The sequence below is a fragment of the Chlorocebus sabaeus genome, chromosome 3 (assembly GCF_047675955.1).
Source record: "Chlorocebus sabaeus isolate Y175 chromosome 3, mChlSab1.0.hap1, whole genome shotgun sequence".
NCBI classification, from domain to species: Eukaryota; Metazoa; Chordata; class Mammalia; order Primates; family Cercopithecidae; genus Chlorocebus; species Chlorocebus sabaeus.
The window spans coordinates 82,480,705-82,502,407 of record NC_132906.1 but is presented as its reverse complement, the minus strand read 5'-3'; the positions used below and the strand labels follow the sequence as shown (position 1 = coordinate 82,502,407).

At 48.9% G+C, this 21,703-nt stretch overlaps 2 protein-coding genes across 10 annotated transcripts in view; one reads left to right on the top strand and one right to left on the bottom strand.

Annotated features, from left to right (window-relative positions):
• Window positions 1-21,703, top strand: part of GGACT (gamma-glutamylamine cyclotransferase) — an 80,110-nt gene that overhangs the window by 46,337 nt on the left and 12,070 nt on the right. For 6 of the 9 annotated variants that reach the window (XM_007960778.3, XM_007960776.3, XM_073014471.1 and 3 more), the window contains one exon: window positions 9,257-11,461. The exons of 1 other annotated variant lie outside the window; for it this stretch is intronic. In XM_007960778.3, the coding sequence (XP_007958969.1) occupies window positions 9,267-9,728 (462 nt within the window). In that variant the 5' untranslated portion in view covers window positions 9,257-9,266 and the 3' untranslated portion in view covers window positions 9,729-11,461. Of the gene's footprint in view, window positions 1-8,091; window positions 8,185-9,256; window positions 11,462-15,892; window positions 19,833-21,703 lie in introns of those variants that run through there. 2 more of the 9 variants (XR_012092610.1, XR_012092611.1) reach the window with 2 other exon arrangements.
• PCCA (propionyl-CoA carboxylase subunit alpha) overlaps window positions 11,615-21,703 on the bottom strand; it is a 435,698-nt gene continuing 425,609 nt past the window's right edge. The window contains exons 23-24 of the mRNA XM_007960786.3: window positions 14,270-14,347; window positions 11,615-11,928 (exon numbers count right to left, since the gene is read on the bottom strand). Of these exons, the coding sequence (XP_007958977.1) occupies window positions 11,860-11,928; window positions 14,270-14,347 (147 nt within the window). The 3' untranslated portion in view covers window positions 11,615-11,859. The remainder of the gene's footprint in view (window positions 11,929-14,269; window positions 14,348-21,703) is intronic.

Below are 21,703 nucleotides of genomic sequence, written 5' to 3'. Positions count from 1 at the left end.
GATCTTGATAAATGATGGAGTTAGGTGGAGACCTGAGGAGGGAGCAGGATAAGGAAGGGCCAAGGGGAATAAGGAATCCACATTCATCAGGTGCTCATGCCCGCCCGGCAGTCGGCAGTCAGTGGAGGGTAACTCTTTGGGGTAAACAGGAGGAAACGGAAGCTCAGGGACTTGAAATCACTTCCCCAAAGTCCCAAAGTGCTCAGGGGTGCAGGCAGGAATTCAAGTCAGGCCTGTTGTGGCACAGTGGATTGTTTGATACTTGCCATGTACTGTGTCCCTGAATGCCCGTCTACAGAATTCTGAGGTTGCCTTTCCTGATGCTGGCCCTGCAAGGGCTGGGCTCACACTGTGTCTGATGCAACAGGGCTGACTTGGGGGCAATTATTTCACATTAGAGACCAAGAGAAATATTTGTTTTAGTCCGGAAAAACCCGGATGGCTTGCCTACAGCCGTTTCCAACCATTACTCATTAAACCAAGCCCTTACATTTTATCTAAGACTCTGACTCCTAACCCTGTGCCATGGAGGAAAAAAAAAACTAGCATGGTGAGAGGGGGCAGGGTTGAAGACACAGTAACGTGTGGCTCTCAGAAGGTGGCATCCGCTTCTGCAGTGGCAATGTCACCTCTCCCAGCCTGGCCCAGGGGCCTGGTGCACCCAAAGAGCAGCCCGACATCCTCCCAGCCAGAATGAATCACAGGCATGTTCTGCTGTGGTTCTGAGAGGCATCTGGCCAGTGTCATAGACTTCATGTGTCCTGTTGTTTGTGATCCTCACAGCAGCCCTTGGAGATGGGCTGAATATGAGACAAGAAACAAGAGTATAAGGAGATGAGAAGCTCAAAAAACAACAAACAAAACCGGAAGCTAGCAGAAGGAAAGAAACAGTAATGATTAGAGCAGAGATAAACAAAAGAGAGAATTTTAAACAACAGAGAAAATCAATTAAACTAAGAGTTGGCTGTTTGAAAAGACTAACAAAATTGACAGACCTTCAACTTAAAAAGAGAGAAAAGAGCTAAATAACTAAAACCAGAAACGGGCGAGAAAACATTGTGTCCTACAGAACAACACATCTTGCAGAAATAAAAAGACCAAGAGAATATTATGGACAATTATGCCAACAAATTGTCTAACCTAGATAAAATGGACAAATTCCTAGAAAGACACAACCTACCAAGACTCAACAGACCTACAACTAGTAAAGAGACTGAAGCAGCAGTCAAAAATTTCCCCAAAAAGAAAAGCCCAGGACCAGATGGCTTCCCTGGTATATTCTACCAAACATTTACAGAATTCACACCAGTCCTCCTGAAACTCCTCTAAAGAATGAAAAAGAAGGAACATTTCACTGTTGAGCATTAACCTGATACTAAGGCCAAAGACACTCCAAGAAAGAAAACTACAGACTAATATTCTTGATGAAGATTGATGCCAAAATCCTAAACAACACACTAGCAAACAGAGTTCAACAACACATTGTAAAGGATTATATGCAAAGGCCAAGTGGGATTTATTCCTGGAATGCAAGGATGTTTCAATATAAGAAAATCAATCAGTGTAATACACCACATTAACAGCATGAAGGAAAACACACAGTCACTTCAACTGATACAGAAAAAGCATCTGACAAGATTCAACACAACTTCATGATTAAAAACACTCAACAAAGGAACAGAAGGAAATTACCTCAACCTCATAAAGGCAGTATATGAAAAGCCCACAGCTAACATGATACTCAGTGATGCCAGAATGAAAGCTTTTCTTCTAAGATCAGGAACAAGAAAAGGATGCTGCTTTCATCACTTCTATTGAACATAGTCCTGGGAGTCCTAGCTGGAGCAATCAGGCAAGAAAAAGAAATTTAAAAGGCATCCAAATCAGAGGTAAGAAGTAAAATCAACTCCGTTTGTAAACAATATGGTCCTGTATAGAAAACGTAAAAATTCCACCTTAAAACTTTTAGAACTAATAAGCAAATTCAGCAAAGTTGCAGGAGACAAAATTCATACAAATAATTATTGCATTTTTATATACTTAATAAGCAATCTGAAAGGACAAACTATTCCATTTACAATAGTTTCAAAAAGAATAAAATACTTAGGAATAAACTTAACCAAGCAGGCAAGATGTGTGCACTGAAAAGTACACATTTCTGAAAGCAATTAAGGACACATATAAATGGAAAGACATCCCATATTCATGGATTGGAAGACAATATTGTTAAGATGTTAATACTACCTAAAGTGATCTACAGATTAATGCAATCCTTTAATGCAGAAAGAGGAAAACCCAATCCAAAAATTTATATGGAAATATCAAAGGACCTTAAATAGACAGTGTGGTCTTGAAGAAGAACAGTGTTAGAGGTCTCATACTTCCTGACTTCAAAACTTACTGTAAAGTTACAGTAATCAAAATAGCATGGAACAGGAATTCCTCCTCATCTGTGGTTTTGCTTTCCATGGTTATTGTTTAATGGGTACAAAGTTTCAGTTTCGCAAGATGAAAAGGTGCTGGAGACCTTTTTCACAACTCAACTATACTTAACATTACTGAACTGAACACTTAAAAATAGTTATGATAAATTTTATGTGTATTTTATCACAATTTTTAAAACTCCACAAATTAAAAAAGAAGAAATAGAAGGATTTGGCCGGGCGCGGTGGCTCAAGCCTGTAATCCCAGCACTTTGGGAGGCCGAGACGGGCGGATCACGAGGTCAAGAGATCGAGACCATCCTGGCTAACACGGTGAAACCCCGTCTCTACTAAAAAATACAAAAACTAGCCAGGCGAGGTGGCGGGCGCCTGTAGTCCCAGCTACTCGGGAGGCTGAGGCAGGAGAATGGCGGGAACCCGAGAGGCGGAGCTTGCAGTGAGCTGAGATCCGGCCACTGCACTCCAGCCTGCGCGACAGAGCGAGACTCCGTCTCAAAAAAAAAAAAAAAAAAAAAAAAAGAAATAGAAGGATTTGGTTTATCAGATAAAATTTAAAACAAGTAGGGAACAAAAAGCATAGGGAAGTATAGGGTCCTTTGCAAACCATCTCTGCCATTGCAGAGCCTGAGTTCTACACCATACTTGACAGGGTCACCTCCCTTGGGCCTTGGGGTCAGTGCAAGTGACAGAGCCAGAAAGGCTCTTGGAGTCCAGCAGGCCCAGGTTCAGTTCCTGCTGCGGCCTCTCACCAGCTCCGGGCCAGAGCCCTCATCTTAGTTTCTTCATCTGTTAAATGAAGATAATACCACCTACTTTATAGAGTTGAGAGCATTAAATAAACTGAGATGACACAAGCTACTTAGTGCGGGACCCAGTACAACCAGGTAACCTCGGCCGTGCTGTAAGCAAGGTCCCAGAAGTCCTTGCTGGGAATTAGCCCTCTTCAGAAACACCATCCTCCGAGACACTCTTCTCCTCCTACCTCTCTCCTAAGCCTGCTTCTCCACTCTTGGATGAAATATTTTTCTTCCTTTGCAGTTGAATCCCTGGAATAGTGAAAACAGTGGCCATTGCGTGTCAAGCACCTGCTCTGTCCTGGCATCTTACAACTCTATTCTGAAGTCAGTGCTTCTTCCATAGGCCTGTTCTCACTTCTTTCCACAGGCGGCAGTCTCCCTGCCCGAGTGGATGGTGCCGCCCCCTCTTACCGAGGGAGCGGTTTCTGAGGGAGAACGCCTGTGCTGTGCAGCTGTCTCCCACAAGGCGCCCTTTGACAAGTCTGTCTTCTGTCTCCCCTCAATGACACTGTGGCTTCATGGAGTCTCACTGCATGCCCAGCGCTTAGCACAGGGCGTCCCTGCACGGCTGCGTTGTTCCCTGCATGGCTGCATTAGGCTTTCCTTTTCCTGCGAGTGCTGCCTCATCTTTCCTTCCTCTTGTCTCAGCAGCAGGAAGAGCAAGTCCTTTCTCTGCCTCCCCGCTGCCTGGCTCCTTCAGCTATCACCAGCCATCCGCCCTACCCAGCCCTCACTCTGGTGCCACAATTGCTACTTTCCTGGCTTCTTCACGGGGACCTGACATACCCTTGAGTCTCCTATACCTGAAGGAAACCTCCTCGCCATCCTTCTAAGCAAGCAGTTTGTCTTGTCACTTCCTTTTGCTTTTTTTTGTTTATTTGAGACGGAGTCTTGCTCCGTCCTCCAGGCTGGAATGCAGTGGCGCGATCGCAGCTCACTGCAAGCTCTGCCTCCCGGTTCACGCCATTCTCCTGCCTCAGGCTCCCGAGTAGCTGGGACTACAGGCGCCTGCCACCCCGCCCGGCTAATTTTTTTGTATTTTTGGTAGAGACAGGGTTTCACGGTGTTAGCCAGGATGGTCTCGATCTTCTGACCTCGTGATCCACCCGTCTCGGCCTCCCAAAGTGCTGGGATTACATGCGTGGGCCACTGCGCCCGGCCTGTCTTGTCACTTCCTTTCCAGCTCACGTCAAGTCTCGCAAAGAGTAAGGGGCTAGGGCTGGCAGTACAGCAAGAGAGAAGGCAGGGAGGACAGGCTCTGTGTCCAGCTTCCTCCTAAATGCTACTCAAACGACCCACAAGGACAGCGGAGGAAAGCCGGTGACATGCTTCTGGAAGATGGAAAACAGAAGTGAGTGACAGCTGACTTAGCCTGGAGACACCCAAAACTTAAGCTCCTGCACAGTGAGAGGCTGACAAGCAGTCAGCTGAGCAGTGTCTGCAACGCTGGAGGAGTCCAGAACCGAACCGCAGGCCACAGAGGCAAGGACAGGCCAAGACAGGGAAAGGCTGGGAGTGTGCACAAGGTGCAGGAGATGCCACTGCCTCCCCTCACACCTGGCAGAGGACGGTGGGTTCCTTTCTGGAGAGCTTGACAAGAACACCTCCATGCTGGGGACATGGGCCTAGCTGAGTGGAGGTGAGGTGGCACCCTGAAAACGAGCATTGAGGGAAAGCCTGCAGAGCTCCCAGCACCTCTCCCCAGAGCCCCGTGTGAGGCCTGCCACTTTACAGAGCTCCCCCTCACTTCCAAAGAGTGGCTCAGCTTTTCCAGCCAAGATCACATGTGAAGAAAATCTCTTGAAACACAGACACCAAAACAGAGGAAAGAGGGAGTTGGGAGAAATGGAGGCAGTGAAGGGAAGGAAGAAAACGTTAAAAAAAAAAAAAAAAGTATTGAGCCTGTGAATGAACAAGAAGTTGAAAAATATATATATATGGGAAATAAATATGATGGCAAAAAAATTTTAATAGAAGAAATGCAAGATAAAGCAGAATATAAAGACCTGGAGGAAAGGAGAAAATATAAGAGCACTGGAGGCTGAAGTCCGGACCTCCACCGCAGGAATATTGGGAGAGCCAGAAAGTGAACAAAGAGGAAGGAGGGAGAAAAAAATGCCCCTGCAATCCAGGATAAGGAGCATTCAGATGGAAATTCCAGCACAATCAATGAAAACAGAGTCTACATCATCAGAAAATTCTAAGAGCCTCCAGGGAAGAGCTCGAGTCACACACAGGGGACCTGGATCACAGCACACTGACTTCTCTTCTGCAAGAACTTGGAAAGTTAGAAGACAATGAAGAAATGTCTTTAAAGTTCTGAGGGAAATGATTTCTAGAATCCTCTACCCAGCCACGTTATTACCCAAAAGTGGGAGGGAATACACTTCAGCAAACTGCGACTGTCAGCCCAGCCCGAGGATGGGACAGGAATGAGGGTGGCCTGGATGGCAGCGACAGAGAGCCCAGACTAGCACTAGGCAGGGAGGACCTTCCAGCAGATGGTCAGGACCCAGGTTCTGACCATGCTCTCAGAAAATGTGAGGCTGGGCCGGGCGCGGTGGCTCAAGCCTGTAATCCCAGCACTTTGGGAGGCCGAGACGGGCGGATCACGAGGTCAGGAGATCGAGACCATCCTGGCTAACACGGTGAAACCCTGTCTCTACTAAAAAAATACAAATAACTAGCCGGGCGAGGTGGCGGGCGTCTGTAGTCCCAGCTACTTGGGAGGCTGAGGCAGGAGAATGGCGTGAACCCGGGAGGCGGAGCTTGCAGTGAGCGGAGATCTGGCCACTGCACTCCAGCCTGGGTGACAGAGCAAGACTCCGTCTCCAAAAAAAAAAAAAAAGAAAATGTAAGGCTGAATTACAATCCTAGAAACCTAAGCAAAATGCAAAACGAAAAACCAAATTTGAAGCAATTTTGAATTTCAAGAAAAACAAAAAGTTGTCTAAGAAAGGAAATGTAATCAAAGTACACTCTGTGTCTCATCCGAGAGCCATGTTTGCGTGGTTCTAATGCCAAAATAGATCTGGGTCTGGCCCAAAACTGTGATGAGTCTGTTGGGAGGATGGCGGGATGTGGTAGGAGAGCCAAAGGTCAGGCTTCTACAGTGATGGCAGTAGCAGCACACGCTACATGTCAACAGACCACACAGGACCATGTATGCTGGTAACCCACCGCGGTCTCCGAGGCAGGCTGCTACTGTGACTTCAGTTTACAGTTGAGGAAGCTGAGGCACAGAGAGGTTATATGATCTGTCTAAAGTCACACAGTTAAAGTCTGTGCTTTAGAACCACTATGCTTACCCACTTTTTGAGTAGAAAAGCAAGATATGATTTAAGACATCAAGAAGTAGCAGTGTAAGTAACAATACGGAGATAAATGCCGAACACAACAGTTAAAATCCTTAAAAGTGTTGCCTCCAGGGAGTGGAAAGGGGTAAGAAATTTCATGTTTCTTATAAAGCGATGTATTGACATGGACACATGCCATTTTGAAAAACTGGATCAGGGAAAGCCAGGCAGGCAACTGGCTGTGGAGAGCAGTGTGCCTATGGCCCTGCTGGGCTGGCTGGTCCTAGATCGCTACCAGCCTGGGACTCGGCTTCCTCTTCCAAGTTCTCTTCTGGCTCTTCACGCTCCAGCAACAAACAAGACCAGTGATTTAGAGAACATGTGTGCTGTAACAACAACCAGACAGAGTGATGCGACAGACTAAGTAGGCCCTGCCTCCTACTACTGCCCCTCTAGGTCAGGCGCTGGCAGGGGCAGGAGCCACCTGGATGAGGGGAGAGACGGTGCAGGAGTTGAGGTGGGAGAGTTGAGTCTGCAGCAGGAGATTAACAAGGACCCTCTGGGTGGTGCACTGGGGACAGACCCCAGGGGAACAAAGAAGACGGGGATGCAGGCAGGCATTGGGGGAGGAGAACAGGGTGGGAGACATGGCAGGAAAGTGCTGATGGGTCTCGCTGGGGGCTGCTGGGATGTAGGTGAGGGGAGGGATGTGAGTCCTTCCAAATGCTGAGTCCCCAAGGCAGCTGCACAGCGGGGTCCAGACCGTCATCGCCCCCCAGGTGCTCGTCTTTTGGGATGGCAGCTGCTTCCATCCAGTGCCCTCTCCAGACACCAGCGCTGCTCTCAGCCGGTGCCTTTTGTCATTTTCTCCTACACCCCTGCTCAGTTTCCCCAGCAGCTGAGTCCTGGCAATTTCAGGCCTGAGCACTTGCCGCTTCTCTTCCCTCAGCACTGTCCTACCCCAGGCTCTCCTTAATTCATCTCAACTTTCCTATCCCAGCATGTCCCCAGGTGTAATCTGTGTCCCCACCCTGGCTAGGGTGGCCCAGGACTATCACATTGCCAGGCCCACAGGGCACACATATCTGGCTAGCCTCGTGTTTTTCCCACGGCCACACCTTTCCTAGGGCAATGTGCCTGAAATCTGGGGAACACTGATGTCGCACAGGCTGGTGACAGAACCAAGAGGCAGCAGACACGCCTCTTGAGCAAAACTAAGGCCTAGAGCCCCCCAGAGCAGCTCTTGTTTGCTGAGAAGAAAACAAGTCCCATGAGTTCAGCTTGACTTCTTCAGGGTCTACTTGTCCACAATTAGTGGCAAATGCCAGTGTCCAGGGCCATTTCTGGCGGGTCACGAGCCACTGCTGGTACCTGGACAGCTGCATTTCTTGTCTTCCTGCACCTGCAGTCCCGTCTGCAAAGCCCATCTCAAGGAGTCACCCCCCAGGCTGACACCTCGTGGCAGGGGCACACAGGGCAACGGAGGGAGGGGCCGGGAAGAGCAGCCCCCACCCCTGTAATATTCATTTCCATTTTTGTTTGAGTCACTTTCAGGCAAATCACTTCTGTCCTTATGTAACGGTCTGTGGCCCAGACCCAGGCAAGTGGTAAATATTTACCTTCACGCTGGAGCCAGGATCGCTGCGGGGAGTCCCATGAAGCACCACTGCCCTCTAAGACCTTGGAAAGGGAAACAGCAGAAGGTGTGGGTGTGGGTGCTGGAGCTCCGCTGGGTCACACTGCCAGCACCTGAGTGGGAACTCAGAGCTGAAACCTGGGTTCTCACTGCAGCTGGATAACAGGTGGTTACAAAAGTGTATGTATTTTTTTGGCTTATTTCTAATTTTAATAGTTATTGGCAATTTTCAAAGTCCTTTAAGAAACATTGAAAATTGCTCAAGAAAATGGCAGTTTTGCAGGGCTCAGGTAGCAGGGCAGGCTGTTGGGACAGGTTTGACAGACTGTCCTAATAAAAGGAGTGCCTTTTCCCAGAACAGCCTTGCCTGGAACCTCCGCAACTTCCGCACCCACCGCACAAGGGCTGAGAACAGTGAGGTAGGGGCTGTGCTGGGCTCAAGAACGGGCAGTTGCTCACCTGGACAGGGTGTGTCTGGGAGGCCCGTGCTAGGACCTGGACAGGGCGTCTTCTGGCCTTGAGCTGCTACGATGGGGGTAGGGGTTGGGAGGGGTGGAGGCTGGTGCCCTCGGAGTTGGGGAGGCTCCGCCGTCAGCAGGTCAGGACTGTGTTCCTGGGAGGAGGGTGGCCTGTGCAGGCGAGGCAGGGTTGCCGCTGCAGGGCTGAGGAGTATCAGTCCATCCAGGTGGCGCGGGGAGGCTAAAGGCGCGGTCCTCCTGCCTAGAACGCAGGTGTCCTGTCTGCTACAGACACATCAAGGAAGTCGCCAATGTGTGCCCCTTTCTCTAGCCTAGAGATTGGCAAACGACACCATGTCCACAGGTTAGAGCCCGTTTGTGAACAGCCCACAAGCTAGGAATGGCTTTGACATGTTTAAATGGCCGAAAGTCAAAATATCTCATCATGTGTGAACACTGTAGGCCATTCTCATCTGCGTGGGACAGTAACGCCTTATCTGAGCACAGCCAGGCCCATTCACGTGGTACGGGCTGTGACCCGCAGAGGGGAGCGGCCCCAGTGCAGGCTCTCAGGGCGGGAGCCAGGGCCCCAGGTGCTGACCTGTGGCTTCCCTTCTCCCCGCAGCTCTGCCCGGATGGCCCTCGTCTTCCTGTACGGCACCTTGAAGCGGGGTCAGCCCAATCACAGGGTCCTGTGGGACGGCGCCCACGGCTCCGCAGCCTTTCGGGCGCGCGGCCGCACGCTGGACCCCTACCCGCTGGTGATCGCAGGGGAGCACAACATCCCATGGCTGCTGCACCTGCCTGGCTCGGGGCGCCACGTGGAGGGTGAGGTCTACGCGGTAGATGAGCGGATGCTGCGCTTCCTGGACGACTTCGAGAGTTGCCCGGCCCTGTACCAGCGCACGGCGTTGCGGGTACAGCTGCTGGAGGAGGGGGCCCCGGGCGCGGAGGAGCCGCCAGCGCCCACTACGGTGCAGTGCTTCGTGTACAGCAGGGCCACCTTCCCGCCGGAGTGGGCCCAGCTCCCGCACTACGACAGCTACGACTCCGAGGGGCCACACGGGCTGCGCTACAACCCCCGGGAGAACAGATAAGCGGGGGCAGGCAGGGTGGGCCTATGCCTGAGAGCCCTGGGGCTCCAAGATGTGCTCAGCCCATGCTGGGTGAAGGCCGAAGCAGAACAGGGCCTTTTCCAAGGAATCAGCGGGAGAAGAAACCAATCTTTCAGTGGTAGCTGATTTTACAAATAATGTTGACATACAAATAGCAAGGTGGTTCCCTCCCATCTTTCCACCTGGTAAGAAAAATTCAGGATTTTAATACCCCTAAATGACATTTAGAGAACTCATGTTATGCCTAATTCTTCTGCTCTTCTTCCTTCTTGTGTTTTTTGTTTGCTTAGCTTTGAGCTCAAGATAATATTTAGGATCAATGTAAAGACTTAGTGTTGCAGCTAGATTTTAGCAGCCCTATTACACTGATTCTGGCCTATACCCCCTGAGAAAGCTGATTTCACACGGCTGGGTAGAATTTGTAAAGAAGGTCCACAGGGCAAGCATGCTGTATATCAGAGTGCGTACAGCACCATTCTTCATAATTTTTAGATCAAGCTTCATAGCAGATATTAAAGATTATTTAAATTTGAAGTTGATGTTTTGGGAAATCAAATATAAAAGTGTTGGTACTGTGTTTGACCACCACTTCTTTGGTATACTTACTTGGTAGAAGGTTGTCTACATTCTGATCTAGCAAAATAATGAACACCCACTTGCCGGTAGACACAGCTGAGCGTCCAGACTTCAAGTGCAAGTTTATCTCAGCCCAGATCTCAGCAGCCAGGCCCGGTCCCAGTCCCAGCCCCCTGAAGGGAGAGCATTTGGGGGTGGTCCTTTCAGAGAAGAGCCAACGCATTAGTAATTTGTTCTTTAGGCCTGACAGAAGCTTAGCTTCCAAATACAAACAGCACTTAAAATAATTTTAGCAAGGCACGAAGTACCAATTACTACCCACCTCCATCTGATAATAATTGTCAGCATCGATTCAACTCGATGCACGGCTCTTTGCTTCTGCTTCCCAGCAAAGTCTGAAATGTATTCCAAGAATTTCAGAACCAAATGAAAATGCAGCTGCTGTGATCCTTAGTAACCTCGTTCTCTGCTGGGAGAGCTCACTTACTCTTCAACTTAATGGTAGACTGTGATTGCTAACTGCATCTGGCACAGAAACATGATCATTATTTTTAGCTTCTTTTGCTTAATTGGAAACTTGCTTCACAAAAAACACAAAAAGGCTAGGAGGGGTCTCAGCTGATGAGTTCGTGGCAGCCCTGTGCTTGACGGGGTGGGTGACGCAGCCCAAGCTCCCTGTGACTGCCCTGGCTTGTGCAACGGGGAAGGGACCAGGCAGCGTGCTCATCCTCAAAGTAGTGCAGACAGCACCCCCGGCCAACATGGAAGCTTCAAGGTGACCTCCAGGAAGGTGACCTCCAGGCGGTCAGCCATCAACACTACACCCACATAGAGACACAGCAGGAAAGGGATTGCCAAAATCTGCATTTGCAGTCTCCCGTCCTTAGGAAGTTAGGAAAATCAGCACCAGGAGTGAGGGCCTCACTTCCAGAAGAAGTAAGGCAATCAGATGAAAAAATGGCGGGGGAGGGGGGAGGGATTGCATTGGGAGTTATACCTGATGTAAATGACGAGTTGATGGGTGCAGCACACCAACATGGCACAAGTATACATATGTAGCAAACCTGCACGTTGTGCACATGTACCCTACAACTTGAAGTTTAATAATAATAAATAAATTTAAAAAAAAAAAGAAAAAATGGCAAGTGCTAATTTAATAAAGCAAGGCAAATAACATTTATATCAATCTTTTAAAAGGATCACAAAGAAATGCTGGTAGTCTACTGGCAGAGGCTGTCGCCTATGTGTACACTGTCTTCAAAGAAAGGGCAAACTAATATTTAGACAAATGCTCAGTTTGATTGATTTAATTTTGATACTAGGAAATCTCACAGAAGTACAAATCATATGTACAAGTATTTATATCAGTGAAAATTGGTGATTTTTTGGCAGAATATTGGTCTTGACTCTGGAATAAATGACGACGTAAACGTAGCTGCACAGGGGTGTTCCTGTAAAATGCTTGAATCAATTGTGTGTGAAAGCATCACACAAATGGCTAATTAAATTGGGTGATGACTGAAAGGTTATAAATCCTTCATTCCAGCTCCACGAGCAGATCCCCTTCTCCAACTGTGTCTCCAGCTTGACAGTGCACAGATTTCACCTTGAATTTTAAAAAATGCAGGGGGAGGGGAGAGTAAGAATTAGTAACCAGAACCAGGAGGCAGCAGGCTCCTAATCCATTTCTAGAAATGCACAGTCCTGCAGGCCCAGCAGCACAGGCACACGCCACCCCACCAGAGCCCGGCTAAGGGACCCTGGTGAACAGGGGGGCGCCGTGGTGGCTGTGGCTCACCCCTCCCTCTCCCGTCTCCTCTGTCCTCGGCACCCTCACAGTGGCTGCTCTGAGGGCTGCTCTCCGGGGCACTTGTGCACTCTGGCTCCTCGCGCTGGGCACCCTCAGGTCTAGGCGGGCTCTTCACTGCCTGGTGAGTTCTAACCCCTAGCCTCCCTCTCTATGGTTTCAGGCTGTGGAAATGTTCTCTGAGAATTAATGGAACATTTAGTGTAAAAGAAAAAAAGGAACAAAACACACGACAGTCAGATCAGCCGCTGAGTAAGAGGAGGACCTCCCTAGCCTGGGCGGCACCTTCCTTCTGAAAGGAAATGGAGTCCTTGGCAGGTGGGGCTGTGCGGTCGTCCTTTCCGGCACCATGGGTGTGTGGAACTGTGCCTTTTTGTCCTACCGGTTTCGGTCAATCTTTATCAAGTTTTGCTTTCCCAAATTTGGGTTCCAACTTAAAATTAGCAAGGAGGGGGTTAAGGTGGGGAAGAGACAGTCATTTGACTTCTTGGAGGCTCTTGCTTGGGCCTGAAAATGAACAATGGGCTAGAACTAATCGGCCACTGCAGATGCTACTTGGACTGAAGAGGCTGCTTTCCACGATGCTCCTGCCTCCATTTAGCAGCCTACTAGAGGACGCAGTGTTAGTTATGCTGTGACGACTGGAGTAGAGAATCTATTTCCTTTGTGAACTTTTTCTCTGGGAGGAAAAGTGGCCTCGCAGGTAGGAACCAGGGCCTGCTACTTTGCACAGGGGCTTCGGGCCACTTCTGCTCTTCCTGGCTGGATTGGAACTGAGAGGCCCTGGCGATGGGGAGAGGTGAACAGAATGCACAAGGCGGCTCCAAGCAGGAGGGCCGAGGGAGACCTAGGCCACGAGGACAGGAAACCCACTAACGCATGGCACCACACCCCTTCAGGGAACTGAGGCCAAGTTCATTTCTGCATTAGCACCTCAGACCCGTAGCACAGGGCCGTTGGCATGCGGCGGACACACGTTCTCGGTCCCCCACAACTAGGCCAAGTTCTCATCACAATGGATGTCATGATGCTAGGGCAGCACAAATGTTAAATCCCAAAGAACGGATACAAATTTTTATACGAAGAGAAACCAACATTTTCTTGTTCACTTAAAAAAAAAAAAAGTAACTTAGAAAGAATTCCCTAAAACACCAAATCATGCCATTCTACTCTCCATACCCCACCAACACGGGGCAGCCGTCCACACCCCTCCAGACTGGCTGGCTGGGCTCAGGAGCGCCTGGCATCCACCTGGGCCTCTGTTCTCCCAGCTGGGACCAGGCATGACATCCCCGCTGCCCCTTCTCTGAGAATCCGTTTCATTGCCTTTTGCAGTGACAGAGCATGAGACAGAGGTTGTGTCTCTCTCTGATGCAAACCTGGTTATGAACTGATGGATCTCTCTTTGCACCTGATGTCCCCAAGGCACGGCCACATGCAAAACATGGCCAGCCTTGCGCTTCCGATCATGCTTCACCATGCAGACACTTCCAAACCAAAACGGCCCTCAGAAAGGGATCATTTACCCACTAATGGCATATTTTTAGTCTTTTTAGTCACAGGAAGAATAATGAAGTTATTGCTTAAAAGGACTTTTCTGTTTTCTTAAAAAAAAAAAATACACTTGAGTTTCACTATTAATGAATTTCAGTACTAATAGATATTCTTTTTTTCTCCCTAAATAATTAAGTCCCACATGTACATGGGGTTTCGGCTCCTCTTGATCTGCAACTGAATTGTTCTCTTTGTAGAGAAATTGTCTTGAAGAGTTACATTAATTTTTGCAATCTGTAAAACCGTTTCCTGCTGTGTCACCTAAGTCTCAGATAACTAACTGCCTCCAAGACAGATGTAAACATTAAAAATTAAAGACCCCTTAATCTGAAAGACATTAAGGTGAAGAACAATTGTTCTCTGACTACCTGAACATAATGCACGGAGTTTTTTGGAAGGCACGCTTTCCACGAGGCAGGGACGCATCAGGGCAGAAAGGCAAAAGCTCCCAATCCTAATGTCCTCTGTAGGAGCGAGAGGGAGAGAGTGCCTCTGTGGCCCTTTCCAGCCAAACCACCCACGATTCAAAGGTGGGTGTTCCTCCATCACAAGGCCGGCCTGGGCTGATGGGGACTTGGGGACTTACCGTGCCAGTTTTCCCAGCTGTCATACTATTCTGCATTTTCATGGCTTCAATCACACAAATTTCTTGACCTTCTGCTACCTGGAAACAAATTTTAAAAAGGGCAAAAGTTTTAAAAGCATTCTAATTTTGCAATAACGCTTAGGAATGAAGCCATTAAGAAATTCTTTGTCAAATACCCCAAAATATGTGCCTATGAACAGCAGCAACAATCTCTAATTAGTTTCCTATTCCGAGCTCATCTTTAGGAACAGTAAAGAAACACCATTCTCTCTCTCTCATAAAGTCCTTGTTGGAAAAAAAAAAAACCCTGGCCCTGGAGAACTGGGGGCCCTGGCTGTGGGGCCTACCCTGGGGATCTCTGAGTCTTAACAGAGCTGCTGAGAAATGGGAATGTTTTCCACTTACCTGAAATGTCCAGAATAGGCAAATCTCTACAGACAGACTCGAGGTTGCCCGGGGTTGAAGAGGGAAGGGGAGTCACTGCTGAAGGGTACAGGGTTTGAGAGTGATAAAAAAAAAAGTTCCAAAATTGATTGTGGTGACAGCTACAGAAGTCTGAATTGACTGAAACCACTGAATTGTACATTTTAAAGGGCTAAATTATATGTGAATTACATCTCAGTACAGCTGTTACCCCCCCCCCCCCAAAAAAAAAGCCCCACCAAATACACACATTTCTGTCTACAGTCCCGGGGAGCTGGGAACAGCTCAGGCCTGGCGCCATGAGGACCACTGGTCCCATCCTCTGCAAGACACAGCGGGTACCCACGAGTACCCACAACGAGGCACAAGGCAGCTTCCGGAAAGCCCCTCCCGACACGGGAATGAATTCCAGAGCTATACGCATTCCACACTAGGAGACTGGCAGCGCCCACGGGCCCTTGCTCAGACTGCGTTCAGAGCTTGCCTTTCATTCTGTGGGGAAGTCAGGCTGAGCTGGGTGTAAGCCCACTGGGGTTAAGCCCGAGGCTTCCCTGCAGGAGTTAGCTGCAGCTGAAAACCATGCTGTGCGCTCACTCCGCTCTGCCTAGATGGGTCAGCATCCTGAGCCGGCCAGATTTTTCTTCTGCTTTTGTGAAAAAGGGCCTCCCAGTCTTTGAAACAGGCAAGTCCAAGTTCCTAGGGCAATGGCTATGTGGGATGGGTAGGTGTCCTGGCATGGGGCTCCTGGCCCTCCACACCACTGTGGCCGTATTCGTCCAATGCCGCAGAAGCGCCTAGAGAATGTTCTTTCCTGAAATCCCCAGATGATCTCCAAGTCCCCCTCTGGGCCCCCCGTGTGGCGCAAGCTGTCCTGCTGGCACTCCGGAGCGCTCGAGCCCGATGTACTCTTTTCCTCTGCTGTTCAGGTGGTGGGCTGCTTTTTCCTGGCACAGAAATATAGGAAGAGAGACGATGCCAAGGCTTCGGCGCTGGCATGGAGGAGACACCGCGCTGAGGAGCTGGGCCTGGAAGCACTGCCCGAGCTGCCCTTTTTGATTCATTTTCACCTGGCATCTGCATTCCAGGGAGAGCGAAGAGTCGGCCTCGAGGGCTGTTTGCAGGGGACGGGAGGGGCGGTGCACAGACAATGCAGTCGCTCCCTCCAGTCGGCATTTTAGAGCCTTTTTTCTCTCTTCAAAGGCAGGGAAGCCAGGAGCAAGTCCGGTTCACTGCAGCGCACCTGCCAGCCAGCTCCACACAGGGGACCCTGGAAGCTTGGCTTTGTCCTCTTAGAAGCTGGACTCACTGCGATCGACTCTGACCCAGGACTGAGCACTCAGGCAACAGGACTGGGGGCTCTCTGGGAAATGGATCCGAGACTCAACAGAACATAGTAGAAATGCCATCCAAAAATGAGGAATCCACCCTCCCGCTCTGGGCACCGTGCTCTCTCCAGGTGGAGGAGCTCCCTGGGGACTGCATGCCGGCCTCCCACACACCCACCCAGCCCTTCCTCTGCAGGCATCTGAGGGCCCAGGACTGGCCAGAGCCCCGTCCCCCCGCCATGCACACTGGCTTCACATGGGTGGCACAGGCCCTGCCCTCTCTGCCGGCAGGTGTGCCCTTCTGCCACTCGTCCCCTCCCATCCCATTGCTCAGAATCTGCGGGCCAGACAGGCAGACAGCTCCTGCTTCTGTTTTACAGGATCTTCAAGTGAGCGAGTTAGCAACTAAACTGCAAATATGAAGAAGAAATGCGGCCTGGGGATTTCCAAAGGTCACGCCAGGGGCAAAGGCCAATCTGACCCTGTTACAGCTCTACTCTGGGCTCTGCCAGGGCCTGGGAGCAAGCGGGTGGTGGACAGGAGCTTAAGGGGCTCTGCTGTGGCTGCCACTGACCATCTTTCTGACTGGCTCTGTGCTTCTAATGTGGGCAGTTTGCAAAAAGGTAACGCACAGGTAACCCCAAGTGCTGGGTCCCCAGTTGTTCATCAGAATAAAACCTCGGATTTAGCCTGAGACAATCAGGAAAAGTGGGGAGGCCAGAAATTCAAACAGTCCTTCCCTCTGATTGTGAGAGTCCGGCAATTCAATTCAAAGGACTTTAGAGAAAGCGTGTCCCCACTGAAGTGATCCCACCTTCTGCCCCATCCAAGCACAGCACTGAATCATAGAATTAGATCCTCCCTGCTCCATCCACCTTTCACTCTGGTTTCCCTCCCTAGCTCCTCTCACGGTGCCTGCTAGTCTACTTAGATTATTTAGCTCTATCTAATCTATCATCTGTTTTAGAGAATCTGGGTCTGTTGCCCAGGCTGGAGTGCAGCGGCACGATCTCAGCTCACTGCAACCTCCACCTCCCAGGTTCAAGCGATTCTCCTGCCTCAGCCTCCTGAGTAGCTGGAATTATAGGCATGCACCACCATACCCAGCTAATTTTTGTATTTTTAGTACAGATAGGGTATCATCACTTTGGCCAGGCTGGTCTTAAACTCCTGACCTCAAGTGATCCGCCCACGTTGGCCTCCCAAAGTGCTGGGGTTACAGATGTGAGCCACTGTGCCCGGCCTAGATTATTTAGCTGTAAATGAAAAACTAAGTAACAAACTTCTCTATTAACTTTGCACCATCTGTTTTGGAGACCATTTCACTAATTCATCCCTAAGAGATGGTGCTTAAAAACTTCCTTGATGCCCTACAAAATAGTGAGATACATCTTGTTCAACAGAATCATGTTCTACCCCAACACACACACACACGTGAACTTAATTGAATTTCAACTTGTTTCATCCTTTGGAAAAAATCGAGCTGGAGAACCAAATATGGTACAAACCAAATGTCAAAGAATATTGCAATGGAAACACAAACTACACCTGCCCCAGTCTGCGGGAAGAGGCTGGCACTCAAGGTGTGCTCCAGGGATGGGTGAGCATCGAGCTGGGCTCCTTCCAGCAATAGCAAAATGCTCTCACTCGGCTCCTGCGAGCAGGGGCTCTCACCCTAGGGCTTTGGAGCCCTGCTCCCAGCCGCGCTGGCTCTTGCAGAATGTGCCGCACACCGCAGGGTACACCAGGGAGCTGGGCAGTGGGCCCAATGGAAGCAACACCTTCCGGGTGGCCTGGGGTACCTGGGAAGCCAGACAATAACTGGGTGCACAGAGAGGGCCCTCCAACGTGCTGTCTCTTTCCGACGCCCCCGTGTGCGGGGCCGTTCCTGCATGTGTGCGCACACTTCTCCAACAGTTTTGTGAATCATCTGATAAAGACTTAATGATTGTGACAGGATGTCTCCAGTGTTGGGCTTACAAAATGGTCACAAGCCTCGCAAGTCTTTTTGATGAACCTAGTGGGCCTGATGTATTTCCCCACTCCCTGTCTAATTGGTGTAAAGTTTGGAGGCCTCGATCCTGTATCTTTCATCCAGCTTACTGCGTCCTCTCCTTTGACACGAGGTCAAGGTTCACATTCGCATCCGATTATCAGAGCGGCACTCATTAAGCGGGAGTCGGCCTTGCCCCAAACGAGGCTTGAGAGAAACCTCGGCCCATTTACTCAGCAGATTTTCGCCTGTCGCGGGGGCCCGAGTGTCGCCAGCATTGCTCTGTGCTGAAGAGCTGCAGACACCTCCAGCTGATGATGAGTTGTGAGTGATGGGAATCAAATCCCGTAAAGCCAGCTGCTTGCCATGGTCGGCAAAATGACTCTAATGGATATAGGCTGCCAATTTTCCAGTTTTACTGGCAAGTCTTCCAAGGGTAATTAAGGGAAGTTATAAATGATATGGAAATCTCTCAAGTTCCATTTATTTTCAGAGGACTCTTTCCCCAGAGACTTTTATCTTCAAGCTTATAGTATGCTTTGTTGTGCTAATGATTTAAACCACTTCTTATTTCTGATTAAAGCCCCCAATATCCTTCTACCAAGTTCTCTTCACTCCTTCCACAAAGATTAAAAGACAGAGAACCTTCTCCCGCACATGCCCCCTTCTCAGAAAACATGCTAAGACGGGGACACATTTGGCAATGCGGATCATTCAAACTGCAAACTGCCATGACCACTAAGAACGCTCAAAGAAAGTGCAGGAAGAAAAAGAGAAGAGAAAGGGGGAAAAAAGACCACCAAACATAAAAGGAAGCCCCCACAAGCACAGACTTGAAAGCGGTGCTCAATACCAGATATCCATCAGAAGGTGGTGTAGCTCACTAATGTCATTTGATTTGGAATAAAAGCATGAAAATGATGGCAAAGGCCTAAAATTGGAGATGTAAGGGATGACTGCACAGTATTCCATTTCTCAATTTCATCCTTCAGAGCCACAAAATGGGGGTGATACAGTGAGTGGATGAGATTTACAGTAACAGCTGTGGTCTCCCACACAAGGGAGGCCCTTCTAATGGGCTGAGGTCTGTTTGGAACAGACGGGGAGTAACAAAACAAGGTTCCCTATTAAGAGTGTGCAGTCGTATTTCTGATAAAGAAAATGACGAGGGAGTCAGGTCTCCTTTAAGACAGCCTCATCCTCTTTTTGTTGCCCAAGCCCAGGGCTGTTTTAAATGCGTTATCGTTGAAATAGAGGCCAGGGGACGTACACAGCATCGAGTCCCCCGCCCCCCAGGAAGCCCACTCTCCAGCAACTGTAAGGAATGCGGAGGAAGCGGTGCCAGTGGCATATGGCTTTCCACTGTGCTAAACATTCACACAAAAGACAGGTTCATCAGTCATTGCAGTGTCTGGATAAAAAATTAGCTCCTGATGGATGGTATTTTGAGCTTACCTGCTGCTAGTACATTACCAGAGAAACACAGGTTTGGAAACCCACATGACATTAGAAACTGCAGACCATGAAATACGACACGTGCAGGAGCACACAATGTACGCCAGATTATACAAAATAATAAATAAGCTATTTAAACCCTCTGCCTAAAATTGGGCCCGCTGCAAGGAACCCTGGGTCACTTCTACGCAGGCCAATTAATGCACAGCATCTGCTGTACAGAAGCAGGGCATGAAGCACTTCCGAATGATTTCGGCAATTAAAAGAAAACTGTTTCCTGCCTGTTCAGACAGCAACTGTTTCAATGCAAGAGTGAGCACCGAATCACTGTGTGCAGCTGAAAAATTAAGTCCCCTTTTTGGGGAAGAAGGGTGGGTGGGAGGAAGAATTTTTATGGAAAAAAGAGGATTCTTTTGTTGTTCTATGTTCTGTGTTTTTCTGCCAAATTAGACAGAAGGCTTGGAGGGCTCACCAGCCCGCTGCAGTTCCCACTTCTGCAGTACCGGGCCATGGGAAAAACACGATCAATATCAGCCCTGCTGACTGCGTCACAAACGTGAAAATCCCTCCATTTCACTGGTAAAGGCGGCTCTACTTGAACACAGGTGCCTGAATGCCACACATTTTAAGGCCCTTAGATCTGAAGAAAGATTGAGTTAACAGTCACAAGAAAAGGCATCTCACATTGAGTGAAAAGGCACTGCTTGGCATCTGATTATATTAATAGCAACTTCCTCTGAGACGATAAGACAGGCTGGCAAATATCCCGTGATATTTCCTGAAGAAACGTGTATTCACATCCCAACATCTTCATGTAAAGCGAGATGGGGAGGCGGCCACGGGAGACTGCAGTATTTGAGCAAGGATGGAATCATCATCAAATTACAAAGAGAGACCAGGTGGCAGGAGACGGGCGCCCAGCCCTTTCTCTGGCTGAAGGCTCCTTTAATGGCCCATGCACGAGCGGCCTCACTCTGGAGGGCACGGGAACCCAGGGGCCACCCGTTCAGCCCCGATGCTGGCTTGGGACTTCAGGCACACATGCCGTCTGCCCGGTGCTCCCCTTGTCTCTCGAGTGGGGCTCCCCAGAACTGGGCAGCACTTGAGGGGCGAAGGGCAAGGGTAAAGACTTGTGGCCAATATAAAACAAGTCCAGTTTCTTTCAAAATTTCTTAAAATGAAGAAAAATATGACTCCCTACTGCCCTCTAAGTTAGCTCAAGATCAGAGCCAAAGCCTATAGTTACAAAGAGAACTAGTGAAAACGGATGTCATTGATGACACCTTGGATATTAGCCGGGGTCCTCTACCTTTGTAAAGCATGCTACTGGAAAGGCTCGGTGAAAGAATGATTTTTTTGTAAACTTTTATTTTTATTAAAAGAGTGAGGAATAGTTTAAATCTTGGTAAGGCTGAGAATGGTCACTTACAAAAAGGTTGAAAACAAAGACAACACACCTTCTACTCCCAAGCAGGTCACTCCTGAAACATAAAGTCACACGCCAAGCTTGGAGAAGACTCTCCGATAACATTTAATATACTGCCCTGCGTAACATGTTTTATTTTATATTGATAATTGAGTACATTAAACTGTCAAAATCCCCACATTGTTACCTCCAACAAAAACCAACTCTTCACATTTAAAAATAAACGTTATCTGGAAAACATTAAAAGGCCAAATCCTGGGGGCGTCGTTACCTCTGAAGACGACAGGACAGGAATGGGGTGGAGGAGCTTGCTGCGGGGGAAGTTCATGTTATATGTAATGTTTCGTTGTTAAATAAAACTTGAAACACATGGAAATGGTGAACAGCGGGCACAGGAGTGCTTGTTGGATTCTTCTCTGTAATTTTCTGCATGTTTGCAGTATTTCATCATTTTAAAGTTTTAAAATGTTAACGAAAGTATGGATCTCTGTGTACGTGCTGTGAGATACAATCCGAGGTTTGGGTGAAAACTGGCATCTTGTCAGACTGCTTTAACCATTGCTATAAAATGTATAAATGTAATTATTACAATTATTCGATGATTGTAAATCGAGGCATCCAGAACCTGGAAAGTCTGTGACGCGGCTAGGCCGGCCCCTCTGCCAGGGAAAGACGCAGCGAGCGAGCCTGGGCTGCACGGGGCACACCAGCGCAACTCGCGCCAGGCAAACGCGCGTCCGGAGCGCCCAGCCCTGCCTTCTCGTTAGGATACTTGAGAAGCTTACGACATTTTCAAACCTTGTTTCTTTAAG